This window comes from Protomyctophum parallelum (assembly GCF_964188405.1).
Source record: "Protomyctophum parallelum genome assembly, chromosome: 10".
Taxonomy (NCBI): Eukaryota; Metazoa; Chordata; class Actinopteri; order Myctophiformes; family Myctophidae; genus Protomyctophum; species Protomyctophum parallelum.
In genome coordinates, this window is record NC_139704.1 from 616858 (window position 1) to 630498 (window position 13641).

Here is a 13641-nt window from a genome sequence, read left to right on the forward strand (position 1 = left end):
CCCTTCTAGGTGACGCAGGTGGACCAGGAAGAGTCATTAATGCAGGTATAAATTGGGCTTGACTTGTATCCTATACTGTCTCTGTCTGGTGGAAACCTCATGCGTCCAGAACTGTTACTTTTCACGATCCAAGTCCAAGTAGCAAAAGTAGCAGGTCTACAAGCTCAAAACAGGTCTTGTTTCGAGTTTGTTGATCTGCTATATATATATATTTTTTTTTTGTGGCTCTCACCTTTATTTTAATTTAATAATATATTATTTGTTATGGAGGGACAGACAGTAGGCTGACAGGAAATGGGGAGAGAGATGGGGGGGGGGGGGGGTGACATGCAGTAAAGGCCGTCGGGATCGGGAGTCGAACCCGCGGCCACACTGCCAGACTGGATTACCAGTGCCTGGGCCCGCTGTAGTGTGATCAAGTAGGGAATTAATTTATGAAGGTCAGAATATGGATATGAATGAGGTTTCTGCCCGACAGCAACGATATGCAGAAATGAATACGTTCAACTTGTTTCAAAATCCTATCCAACTTGGTGGTGATCCTTCCCTAGCCGGTGGGAACTCAGTGGGTATTCCTGGACCTCCCGGTTCTTCCGGACTTCCTGGCCCCGCCGGACCTCCTGGAATATCAGGTGTGAGCAATTACAGTAAATGCCTTTGATAACATCTGAATGTTGAATTTTGACAGCACTTTTTTTAATTTGGTTTTAGTCATAGTCTTTTGAATAAAATTCAATTTAGTTTTAGTCATATTTTCGTCATCTGAGATGATTTAGTGGTCATTTAGTTTTAGTAAATCTACAGCTGATTCAGTCGACTAAAGTCGACTAAAATTGGTGCGCTTTGATGGCGTCGTAATGGCTGGTTTTGCACTTGGTTAGTATAAATCGATCTACAAGCTCACAACACATGAGCTTGTAGATGGCTTATTTTCGGAGAGTGGCACCTGCTCACAACCAAGCATAAAATGAAGTTCTAATTTAGTTATAACTTGAAACTATTTATCTCCTCAGGCCCAATTGGCCCTGCTGGTTTGCCAGGCCAAGCTGGTAGGTTACTTACTATACTACACTCTCCCAGTCATCTGGTAAACAGTTAATAAGGTAATGGCGAGTGTTTTAACTTGTAGGACCTGTTGCCAATTCTCAGGTCCTAAAGGTGTCCAAGGAGAACGAGGAGAGCGTGGTGAGGCAGGGCTAACGGTGAGGACCGTGAACAGTGAAACCCTGAGCGCAACCAGAGCTGAACGTGAGTATTGGTCATGATATAGAGCTTAGGTGGTGAATGTATGTTTAGTAATAAAAAAATCTAAATCTACAAAAATAATAATATGTTTAGTGTTCTAGGGTTAATAAAACTTTCCACCAGTGCATGTGACATGGTTTGTTTGTTGGTTCTGTTCCAGGAGTCCCAGGCCCACCTGGACCACCGGGACCTCCTGGACAACCTGGACGGACAGGTACCACGACACCTCAAACACACTTCATTGATTGGTTGATTGATACTGTAAGAAATCACACCTGTGTGAAGTGAGGGACGCTCTTATCATCGTACATCATCATGACGTAAAATAGACACTATGCATATTCGCTCAGACACTATGATGTAAAATTCTCCATTCATTGTCAATGGGAACTTAAAGGTATATTCAGTGATTTCACTTAATTCAAATATCACTTATTTTTTTTGTTTTGTTGTGATAATCCTCCCTACTATAGAGTGTGCTGGCCATATAAGGAGTTCCTCCCTGTCCCCAGTTAACCCCTGGGGGTCAAAAAACCTTAGGTTTCGTTTTTGGCTCTCTATCCTGATTGGATGAAAGGCTTAGGTCCCAGCCAAAAACGAAACCTAAGGTTTTTTGAGTGAAATCACTGAATATACCTTTAAAGCTGCTATGAGCAATAATGTCAAAAATGTAATGACCTTTTATTTTTTGTTGGTATTCAGAGAGTCAGCAATGGGTTAAACGATCCCAAAACAAATGTAGTCACTGTGACACATCTAGGGGCCGCAATCTGCAATCAAAGATTTCCCTAGAAGCTTTGTCATTGGTCGATTTGCCTGTCTGCTTCCTGATTGGTTAGTCATTGCGACCAGGTTTTTTTTCCGACCAATGACAAAGCTTCTAGGAACATCTTTGAATGCAAATTGCGGTCCCATGATGTGTCACAGAGACTACATTTGTTTTGGGAGCGTTCTACCCAGCGACGTAGAGTCTGTGGGGGCCACGGGGCCATGGCCCCCATGAAGAATCCTAGGGCCCCTTTCGGCCCCCATGAAGATTTTCGTGGACATTTTACATTTACATTACATATTTTCTGGGAATTCCGAACATTTTGGACCTCTCCACCGGCAATCTGAGAATCCCATCGTCAAATATTCGGGAAAACAGCGCCTCCCCTGTTGTTCCTCAGGCAACAGTCTGTCTTGAGAGACACCGGCCGTCCAAGAGGTGTTAAAAAGTGCTAATCGGGTTTCTTTTGTAGTTGTTCTTGAGGCGTGACATAACACTGATCAAGAATTCACCAAAGAGACCTAACCACAGACTAGTGAGACTACACACTGACTCGAGAAAAGACCCATATCGTCCAAAATAGGCTGATCAGTCGCTGTCTGTGTATAGGCTAATTCATTGGTAAAAGTATGCTAAAGAACTCATTTTTAGACCATTTGGGAAATAAATAAATAAATAAATCCGCGGCGGCGGCCTCGGTTCGCTCGGCCGCGACAGTCCCCCCCCCCCCCAACGCAATTCTGTAGCCTACCCAAAGGTAAAACGCACCCGCCGCCTATGATCTCTCTCTCTATCTCTCTATATCTCCCTCTCTCTCTCTCCCTCTCTCTCTCTCTCCCTCTCTCTCATAATAATAATAATATAGTCCTGAAAGTCCTCACCTTGGCTTGGACATTGGCCTATAGAAGCTGCTTTAAAAGTACCAGCTGCTTTAAAAGTACCAGCTGCGGCGGCGGGGGGGGGGGGGGGGGTGCGGGGAGGCGGGGCTGCGGGGGGGGGGGGGGGGGGGGGGCTTGAGGATTGATCAAACTCTTCGGCTCTGGTTCTACCCATTGCTGGCTGTCTGAATACCAAAAAAATAAAAATGTAATAAAAATGTTGACATACTGTATTATTGCTTATAGCAGCTTTAATGTTTTGTAGGACGAAGCACATACACTAATAGGAGGGGCTAGCACCCCTCAAAAATGCAAACAGCACAGAGGTACAGTAAAGTAAAGCACTTCATTGAGCCAATAGGATGACACAAAAACATCTCTGCCTGGGACCCGTTTCCATTGTGGTCCTGTGCATTCAATTCACCAACAGAGCATAGAATATTAACACATCAATACATGTTATCATCAAGAAATACAAATGAATCAGTTCTACAGTCGAATGTATGGGGCCGAGACATGGACACTTACAGTACAAGAGAAAAGGGCACTGGATGAAAGTCTACACAAGAGTGCTTCTGCTACAAATGGCACTAGGTATCACATGGGGCGTGCATCTACGGCAAAAAAATTAATGTTTTTTTTTTTTTTAAGGGTCCCAGATATAAATGGCATTAAATGGGGGTCAGTAGCCTATGCATGTCAAACTGGGCATCCTTTTCAAATGGGGTCTTGCCCTGAAAATTTATTTTCAGGGCAAGACCTCGACCTCGCGCGTGCAGACTCGGCCCCCAGCCTGGTACGCTAGTCAAAATATGGCCCTTGAGGAAAATGTATTGGGGAACCCTGATCTACGGGGACCTACCGCGGGTCACAGGCAAAGTCAGAGAGAGAAGCATGACGCTGACAGGGCACTGCGTCAGGCACCCGGAACTAGATGCAAGCAAACCGACACTGGGAGCCAACCCAGGGCAAAGCCAGGGAAGGAATGGCCACCTACAGTACGTAGATGCACTGCTGGCGTGACAGCAGAGCTAGGATTCAGGATTCGGTGTTGGCATGATCACACTCTTGCATGGCGTCGTTTCTTTGGACTAGAAAGTGGTTAGCAGGACAACACAGTTTTTGTTTGCTGCTTTTCTATTAACTAGACCTACTTTGGGGCCACGCAAGTCGGGAATGATGCAAGACGGGAATGCACGCCCCACCCGTTTATACAACACCTGTTGTACTTGACAGGTGGAAATACAGGGACAAACAAGCTCAAAGCGCGTCGCGTTGTGATGCGTTTCGAACCTGTGGATCTGCTACTTATTGTTTTGACAAAGGCCGTCGGGATCGGGAGTCGAGCCCGCGGCACGCCGTCTGGCTGGCTCAGCAGCCTAGGTGCCCCGAACGGTTGAGCTAACCGTCCAGGCCGGATCTGCCACTTTTGATGCTTTTGTGTGACACTGTAGTGTGATCAAGTAAGGCGTTCATTTATGGAGGAAAAAACCCCCCACAATAAGTTAAAATATGCCTGACAGCAATGCAATAGTACTATGCTCTGTGTCTGTACAGCAGGACAGCAGTTGAGCTCTTTCATTGGTATCGAGTATAATATAGGATTCCTTTCTAATGTGGACTTCAAACATGTCCTCCTCATCAGGAGATTCCAGACCGGGACCAGCAGGGCCGCAGGGCCCCCGAGGCCAGCCAGGTACAGTAGGTTTTACCGTACCTTTACATTTTGACTGATGATCACACACATGATCAGTGTTTCCCAACCTGGGGTATATGGGCCCCCGTTGGGGCACACTGGATGAACTACAGCAGATGTCAGGAACCTAGTAGTTGAGACTGTTGAGACTCATTCTTGGCTAAGGACTTCTTTAAACGCCTTTGAAATCCTGCACCACCAACGACGCCTTTAACCCATTCTGACCTGAGATCAGATTCATACGAGGTTTCCGCCAGACACACTGGTCTGATGAACCCATTCTGACCTGAGATCAGATTCAAAAAATGTCAGTCGCTCTTTGATTTTTCAAAAATAGCAGACCTACAAGCTCGTATCGCGCCACTCGGTGGCGCGATATGAGCTTGTAGATCTGCTATTTTTAAATAGCTAAAGCATAACATGATGCTGACACCAAAATGGGTGCCCGGCCAGAATGGGTTAAAGTGTTAATTAGCGCTTTATTTAATGATAAACCTATGAAGTTGGCTAATCAAAGCTCTCGTCGAGCGGCGGCTCCATGTTCGATTGCTTCCCCTTCAGCCTCAATGCATTGGAAATCATCGAAGGTGGTGGATGAGGCCTTTCTAGTCCTTTTGAAGAGTTTTCCATTTCAAATCGCGCTGGATAAATAAAGCGACTGCGTTTAGTGGCTCAATAGCTCTTCCCCATGGCCACGCATCTAAAACATGGATGTTTCTAAAGACCCTTAGCGAGTGATTAATCCCATCAGCGCGACCACCTTCGCCATTGCTGTTTTGGGGGAGACGAGGAGGCCGTCTTCTTCTACAGCCAAATAGAATGGTGGTGAACGGTGGCGGTTGCTGAACTATCAGCGCCCCTATCAGCGTTGAGTTTAACAACAGGGACAGTCTTATTCTTAACCATAAACGTACAGTACACATGCACACGCACGCAACGGACATTTTGGAGAGGTTTCATTCTGCGTTTTGTTTTTAGGATATGGAAGTCCAGGACCCAGAGGGGAGAAAGGAGAACCAGGGACAGCTGCACCCAACTATGGTATGGCATGTCAGATGGTGTGGTGTATACTGTACTGATGGTGTGGTGTATACTGTATACTGTACTGCAGTGGTTCTCACTGTGGGGTCCAGGGGTTCCTTTAGGGCCTAAAGGAAGCAAAGGAACCAGTAGCGGCTATAGGGAGTGGTTAGGGAGTTCTAAATTGACCCTCACAATACAAGTCTGTAAATGCTGGCAGTATACAAATGGAACCAAATGGACCCCGTGTTTACTTGTATATTTCTGAGCTAATGGGGGTCCTTGCAATTTAGGCATTTAGCAGACGCTCTTAATCCAGAGCGATTTACAGTAAACACGCAACACAAATAGTCATCTAGGATCATAGGTAGACCAATAACCAATAACCAATAACCTATTAATCATCTAACAGTATAAAAGCAATAATCTATACAATGAAGCCTTATAGATGCCAGGTCAACACATCTACAATCTAAATGACCTTTTAGCCCTTGCATAAGCCTGCATGGCCGTCGATCCTTCGCCGGTATACAGGTCGGTACGCCGGCCCGGTAGCCGGTATACAGGTCGGTACGCCGGCCCGGTAGCCGGTATACAGGTCGGTACGCCGGCCCGGTAGCCGGTATACAGGTCGGTACGCCGGCCCGGTAGCCGGTATATGCGCTGCAGGCCATTGGCCGACTATAATCTTGATTTGACACGTTTTAGAAGAACAGTGACATTGTGTTGTTCTTTTCTGCAGGATCACACGTTGCAGCCCGACCGGGCCCTCCTGGACCACCAGGGCCACAAGGAGCAGCAGGTGATTTAAAAAAAAACAACAACTGGTCAGAATGTCTGAAATCCAGTGCCGCTACTGACCATTTGCATGCCCTATGCATAATATCTTTGTAGTTTGTCCAATAACACTTAAAGATGGAGTGCCACGATTTCTTTCCACCCTAAAAAAAAAAAAAAAAAAAAGAATTAGGTATTATTATAATATAAGGGGGAAGAACTTTTTCCAAAAAGTGTACAGTATTTGTTAAAATCATGCTTTCATGTGGACATGCCCACCAGTTCATTAAGTTATGCCTGGTTTGCCTGGTGGGTGGTGATGGGTGGTGATCCACCTGAACTGAAGCCTCACCCACAGCTGTAGTTGTATGATAAAGGGGGAGGGGTTAGGGGAGGGGCTGATAGTGTGGTGTCACTATATTACTGTTTTTTTCATTGGCCCGTTTGACTGTCAAGGGTTCAGCCTCCAGGAAGAAACCCTAAATACAAAAGGAATACACCATTGCACATAAAAACGACTCCAGGGTGTCTAATGAAGTACTGTCACCTCATAGACACATGAAAAACTGGAAAAATAAAAACAATTGTGGCACTCCATCTTTAAACTCACTGCCAGACCAGGCAGGTCGCTTCAGCTCTGAGCAGATCCACATGGGCACGCATGCAACTTAAGGACGCACGCAGGTTGCTTGTGAGCGGAGAAAATGGGAGGCATACTATGATCCGACGGAGCATTGCTCCGAACAATGGTCCGAGGTGCGCTGGGGGTCGGGAGAGGGTTGGGGTTAGGTTTAGGTGTCTGCCCCGGGGGAGGTTAGGGTTAGGGTGAGGGTTTGAGGTAGGCTGTCGATCGGACCAATGCTCCGTCGGACCAAAGTATAGTAACCGGAGAAAATTGGATCACCTTGGCTCATTTTGCTGAAACCAGCTTGTTTTCCTTCACTTTGAACATTATTGATGAAATCTTGATCCACCTTTTAGGTTCTGCCGGACAAAGGGGACACCAAGGTAATGGACCTTGCTTAAACCTTTTTTTTTTAATTACTTTACTTTATAACATCATGTGTCTCACGTGACGGGGCCCTAAAGATGAATACAAAATGAATGTCAACATCCTAATACTGTCCAATACTTAGCGAGGGAGGGGGTGAAATTATGACAGGCAGTTGCTGCCGTCAAAATATGACCCCCCCCCCCCCCCCCCAGTCAAAAAAACACTGTTTGAAATAGACACTCATGCTTTCCAAGGTGTGATTTTGTCACGTCACTAGCAGGCTAGTTTCATCCCATTTTGCTGTGGACAGGAAGAATGAAGTGCGTGCGAACCTCTCCAACATATACGAGCATGATTTATGACCATGTGTGTGTCTTCACTCTTCAGGTGAATCAGGCCAGCCAGGGTTGCCAGGCAGTCCGGGACGACCAGCCGAGAGAGGTCAGTCCATCATCCACCTCCACTAAACCAGCGGTTCACAGACATATTTAGGTTGAGACCCAATAGATCATTTTGTATGAAACAAAAAATACATTAGGCCTAGTTATTCATATCTTAAGCCCTACATAAAACATCTACAAGATCACAACGTGTCAACTTATAGCTTGCAGGATCTTTTTGAGTGGTGCAACCACTCCAAGGAACAGCAATGTCCGTGTTCACCTATGTGTTGTTCACCTATGTGATGTTAATGAGCACCAGTATAATGAGTAACAGTAGGGGCACTGTTGTGCCAGAAACAGAGAGAGGGGTAGTGCTGCACTGTTGCCTGCTAATGAGAGAGAGAGAGAGGTGGGGGGGGGGCGGGGAGAGTTGCACCTCACCACCTTTTCGTTAGTGAGGTGACCACCGAACTACAACATGACGTCACGAGCTGCGGTGAAGAGCAAACCAGAGAAGCTCCAGCCCTTCTCTCTGTTTTTACTCACCACCGCTCAACGTTATTTCAGCTCCGGTGGTCAGCTCATCACCGGAGCGGTGGTCACCTCACCACCGAAAATCCAGACTATGAATGAGCCTATAGTGTGCCAGGAATTCAAGAGTTTTTCACTAACCTTTTAAAAATCTGAGAATATTATGCATCGACCAGATCATGGTAGTATAGACTCTTGCCACTAAGGAATTACGAGAATTTCAGCCACAATTATATAGATTTTCGAGGTATCGTGCTAACTAACAGTCCAACAACAATGGTCCTAACAGATGAACTGAAAAAAATTGACGGAAACACTAACTTTAAAAAAATAATTCTGTACAGGTTCATCCTATGGTGGCGGTCCAGGGCAACCTGGCCCCCCTGGGCCCGCTGGACCACAGGGACCAGTGGGACCTAAAGGTAAAGCCAACATTTTATTGAAAGCTTTCCAAGACAAACGTTAATGTCCAAGCGATGTCCATGGCGTACAGTACAAACCACAACCTCTGTGGTATACACCAGTGGTCCTCAACCAGTGACCACTGTCCTTGAGGAGGCTCCAGGTGGTCCCGAGCTAAATGATGTAAAGTTGGTAACCAAATGGACCCTTATACTGTAGAGCTTTAACTAATTTTGGAGATGTTTACCAAAATTTACTCTTGAGAGAGTAAAATATAACCAACTGGACCTGTATGGGTCCATTTTGGTTTCATTTTACTCTCTCAAGAGTAAATTTTGGTAAACATCTGCTAAATTACTTAATTTACAAGAAGTCTACACTTTCAATTCGAGAATCATGTCAAATAATTGTTATTTTTGAACGTTGGCCTGTTATCTCTCCTATGGTACCACATCAATACACCGTGGAATTGTGGACAAAGTCTTATCCAACAATAAGGTCTGAGAGGCAAAATCTCATAAAAGGCCAAATAAAGAATGGACCTAGTTGAAAACCACTGGTATATACAGCTTCTCTCTTCCGTTTCGTGGAATGTACTGTATCTGTGTGTGTATTTCATGTGTAGTTAATAGTTACTGTATGTTGTTTATCTGTTCTAATGTATCTGCACTGCCTGTGTGTGATTCATGTGTAGTCATGTTATGTTTATCTGTTGTTCTAAGGGGAAACTGGAGCTGCTGGCCACGCTTCCAGAGGTACAGTGAAACCTAAAATCATTATGTCTTCACGCATAGGCGGAGCTTGAAGTTGACGCTGGGGGGTGCGACAACTTGGGCAACGACACGCGCGCGCACGCGCAATTTTTTTAACCTTTATTTTATTATTTTAGCGTTTTTACAATGCCCTAACCCCTAAAAATGTTATTTAGGTAGTACAGCAGCTCACACACATGCACTACAGCCGTACAGCGAGTCATCATATCATGATAAGAGAGATGATTACAAACTACAGTCAGAAGCCAGAAGGTATTAACTCATCGATTGCGCAAAACGCTCTAAAGCGTTTTATTAATCTCAAGTGCCGTCTGCGCATCACGCTCTAAAGCGTTTTATTGGTGTTTTTACTGTATACTGTACATCAACTTCTCTGACGCCCGGACAACACATAATGTAACACTGATCACCTCCAGAAAGATCCGCTGTGAGATCCGGGAGTTTAAAGCCCCCCACCTCCTGAAAAGAGGCCTGGTCTAACCACATTCCAGGCATGCCGTATCCATTACGACGTACTGGGGAGGCGGCATCGCCGTCCTGCACACGGCATAGACCAACGCAGATCAGGGGATCTAAAATGGAGCTACCCATTTTCTAGTGTGTGTGAAATTTGTGAATACACTCGATTACCCTTCCCCTCCTGTTTCTACATGGTTTCTCCCGAGGCATCTCTCCATCGCATTACAGTTTCTCCCCCCCCCCCCACTCATTCACACAGATCCACTCGACACAGCCCTCTCTAATTCTTTCCAACGACAACTCACCGGTCTGCCGCCTCATTCTCGGAAATATAAACCCGTATATAAACCAATAATAATCTCCAACGGTCGATCGCCATTTCACGCACACGGACAGGTATACGCGAAACGAATGACGTATTCTCGAAGGACCGCCATAGGAGAAGCAGTATACATCTGACCAACTGTCTTTTTTTCGCCGTCGCGTCAGCCATGTTTGGACAAAGAAGCAGTATACTAGGCTAGCAGATATCACACCGTGGAACCCCCCCCACACTGCGAGTTGCGATCGATCGTTTTGCAGTTTGCAATGCTACTCTCATTCTCGGAAAAAAGATTCTCGGCAGTTGATCACCATAATCGCCATAGCGCCTTCGCCAGCCAATTGCAGTGATAAGGCGTCTGGGACGTAATCGACCCGTTTGTAATGGATAACTAATACAATCCTAAGCTGCGGAAGCCATCGTGTTGTCTGTCATTTTGTCGAAATCACAGCCAGCCGGGCTACGCTTATCGCTCCTGTGGTTCATGTCCAGACATGTCGTGGAACCCCCCCCCCCCACTGCGAGTTGAGTCGCTCCTGTGGTTCATGTCCAGACATGTCAACCTCTCAAGTCACTGTTATGCTATCAAACGATCTGTTGATTTTGTTTACTGAGACAATGATCACATATGTGCATAGAATCATCATCATCATGACGTTATCATGACAGGCAGATATAAACATAAATAAAGTATCATATACATACTACACACTGAATGAAAGCCCTAAATGTCTAATTTTAGGAGGAAAACAAATAAAATACACATATCCCATATACTGTTTGTCAATACTAGACTATTGAATCCATTTCATTTATAAAATTCTCTTTTTCAGAGAGAACTTTAGCCCATTCTGACCTGAGATCAGATTCATACGAGGTTTCCACTGGACACACACTGGTCTGATTAGAGAAAGCATGGACCTATAGAACTATTATTCACAAAATAAGGCATATAGCGACATGTACATACTATATACCGTATGAAACAGAAGACTCTCTGCTTTCATAAGAAAAAAACTAATACTGTAATAATAATAAAAATCACACCCATGTGAAGTGAGCAGTGCAATGTTGTGAAGTGAGCAGTGCAACATTGCACTGCTCACTTCACAGGGGTGTGATTTTCATTATTATTACAGTAGAAGTATTTTTCTTATGAAAGCAGAGAGTCTTCTGTTTCATACGGTATATAGTATGTATAGGCCTTATTTTGTGAATATTTAGTTGTCAGTTCCTTGTCTTGTCTAAAATACTCTGAGGATTTCAGAAAATGCATGGACCTGAAGAACCATTATTCACAAAATAAGGCCTATAGCGACATGTACATACTATATACCGTATGAAACAGAAGACTCTCACACCCATGTGAAGTGAGCAGTGCAATGTTGTGCAACATTGCACTGCTCACTTCACAGGGGTGTGATTTTTATTATTATTACAGTAGAAGTATTTTTCTTATGAAAGCAGAGAGTCTTCTGTTTCATACGGTATATAGTATGTACATGTCGCTATAGGCCTTATTTTGTGAATAATGGTTCTTCAGGTCCATGCATTTTCTGAAATCCTCTCTGGTGGGCGCAAGCTGCATTCAACAGCCAATTACTGACAAACTATACATGGGACCATGTGTATTTGTTTTCCTCCTAAAAGTAGACATTCAGGGCTTTCATTCAGTGTGTAGTATGTATATGATATTATTTGTGTTCATTTTTATATCTGTCTGTCAATGTCTGTCAACTTCAACCTTCCATATCTCTGCTGTTTTTTCAAAAGAGCAGCGTGCAGTGAAAAGCAGGTTTTAGAAAAAGGTCAATATCTCCAGAATGGAAGATGGTAGAATCATATTTTTTTTTTAAAATTGAAGTGGACTAGTTTGGCTTCCTTTTGATTTATGCAATGTGCGATGTGCTATAAGAGGCCCCTCGCTGTGGGCCCCTAAAAAGTTAAAAAGTCCAATGTTAATCGCTTAGCAGAAGCAATCCTGAGTAGAATTTCAAAAGTTAGCAATCAATGTGTTAAAGTAAAAAAAAAAAAAGAAAAAAAAAAAACTTTTTTTTCTTTTTTCTTTTTTTTCAGGGGGTGCAGTGCACCCCCTGAACCCCCCAAGCTCCGCCCATGTCTTCACGACTCCTCACATTAAATACATTTCAATCATGTCACATTGTTACTGCCTATATAGCCTAGTGGGACTGCATCTCTTATATACTGTAGGTAGCTGCGGGGGACGGAGCTGGCAGTTGCTCGAGTCTAAACTCTGAAGTCTAATCGGATACCTCCTTAGGCTCCTTTCTTAGTTGCTTCCAATGGTGATGTTAATACTAATTAATGCCATTCTCTTCCATGTGTGATGCCTCATGTAAGCGATGTGGCATCATTCTGTGGCGTCACGCTGTCAACCGCTTCCAAGACAACACACACATGAGCGGATAAGACACATAGAGGCCCCTTGTTGTTATTGTTTCCCACATTGTTATTGCTTCTATCCAATATGTTAGCCCTGGTGTGTTATTTTCTATACTGTCTACACACTATCAGCAGGGATCAGAAGAGACCTGGCACCTTAGGGTGCCTTGATGCAATTAGTCACTTGCACTTAACTTGGTGCGTTCTTTTCTTCAGTCTACATTACACCAAGTCTCTTCACCAAATATAGCTTGTAGATCGGCTATTTTTCGTGAATGTTCCCCCCCAGAATAGGAATGCTGGCGTTTTAATTTTATTTTCAGGGAAATAGCAACGTTTCGGCCTATGCGGCCTTCATCAAGGCCGCATAGGCCGAAACGTTGCTATTTCCCTGAAAATAAAAGTTGGTCACTGCATTTGAAGACAGTGTGTGGTTGTTTTCCTTGTTCACGTCTTCCTAATGGAAACTGATATTCTCTCTCAAGTTTTCATATCGTTAATATGACATAAGGTGCTACAAAGTAACAATATAATTCAGGGGTGTGAATGAAAAGGTTATTTATAGGGGTGACCTGAGCCCAAAATGTTTGAGAACCACTGGTCTATCTATCACCAGGTGTGTTATTTTCTATACTGTCTCTACACTATGTTAGATGAGGTCTGTTATTTTCTACACATGATGTAACACCTCATCTACACTGCCAGCGATGCGAGCGAGCGAACAATGTTTTTCATTGTGACTGTCCTGACGTCCACCCCTCCTATATTCGCTCGCAGAGTCTCTATTTTAGGGAGGTTTCGGGGTCCCAAACACTTTCATTGGTTGAGATCTAAACGCTACTATTTATTGGTAATTTGGCTATGTCGCAACGCAATGGACGACGCTCCATATCAGGACAATGATTCGCACAATATCGCCATCGGAACGCTCGTTCTTTGCCTGTGTAGATGAGGTGTTAGACCACAGGTGTGTTATCTTCGTTTTGCCT

The 13641-nt window shown here is 44.4% G+C and overlaps 1 protein-coding gene across 1 annotated transcript in view; it reads left to right on the forward strand.

Moving 5' to 3' along the window:
• Window positions 1–13641, forward strand: part of col17a1b (collagen, type XVII, alpha 1b) — a 78752-nt gene that overhangs the window by 46392 nt on the left and 18719 nt on the right. Inside the window, exons 35-46 of the mRNA XM_083774240.1 lie at window positions 10–45; window positions 552–632; window positions 1014–1049; window positions 1150–1248; window positions 1406–1459; window positions 4538–4588; window positions 5567–5629; window positions 6351–6410; window positions 7367–7393; window positions 7767–7820; window positions 8638–8715; window positions 9418–9450. Of these exons, the coding sequence (XP_083630366.1) occupies window positions 10–45; window positions 552–632; window positions 1014–1049; window positions 1150–1248; window positions 1406–1459; window positions 4538–4588; window positions 5567–5629; window positions 6351–6410; window positions 7367–7393; window positions 7767–7820; window positions 8638–8715; window positions 9418–9450 (672 nt within the window). The remainder of the gene's footprint in view (window positions 1–9; window positions 46–551; window positions 633–1013; window positions 1050–1149; window positions 1249–1405; window positions 1460–4537; window positions 4589–5566; window positions 5630–6350; window positions 6411–7366; window positions 7394–7766; window positions 7821–8637; window positions 8716–9417; window positions 9451–13641) is intronic.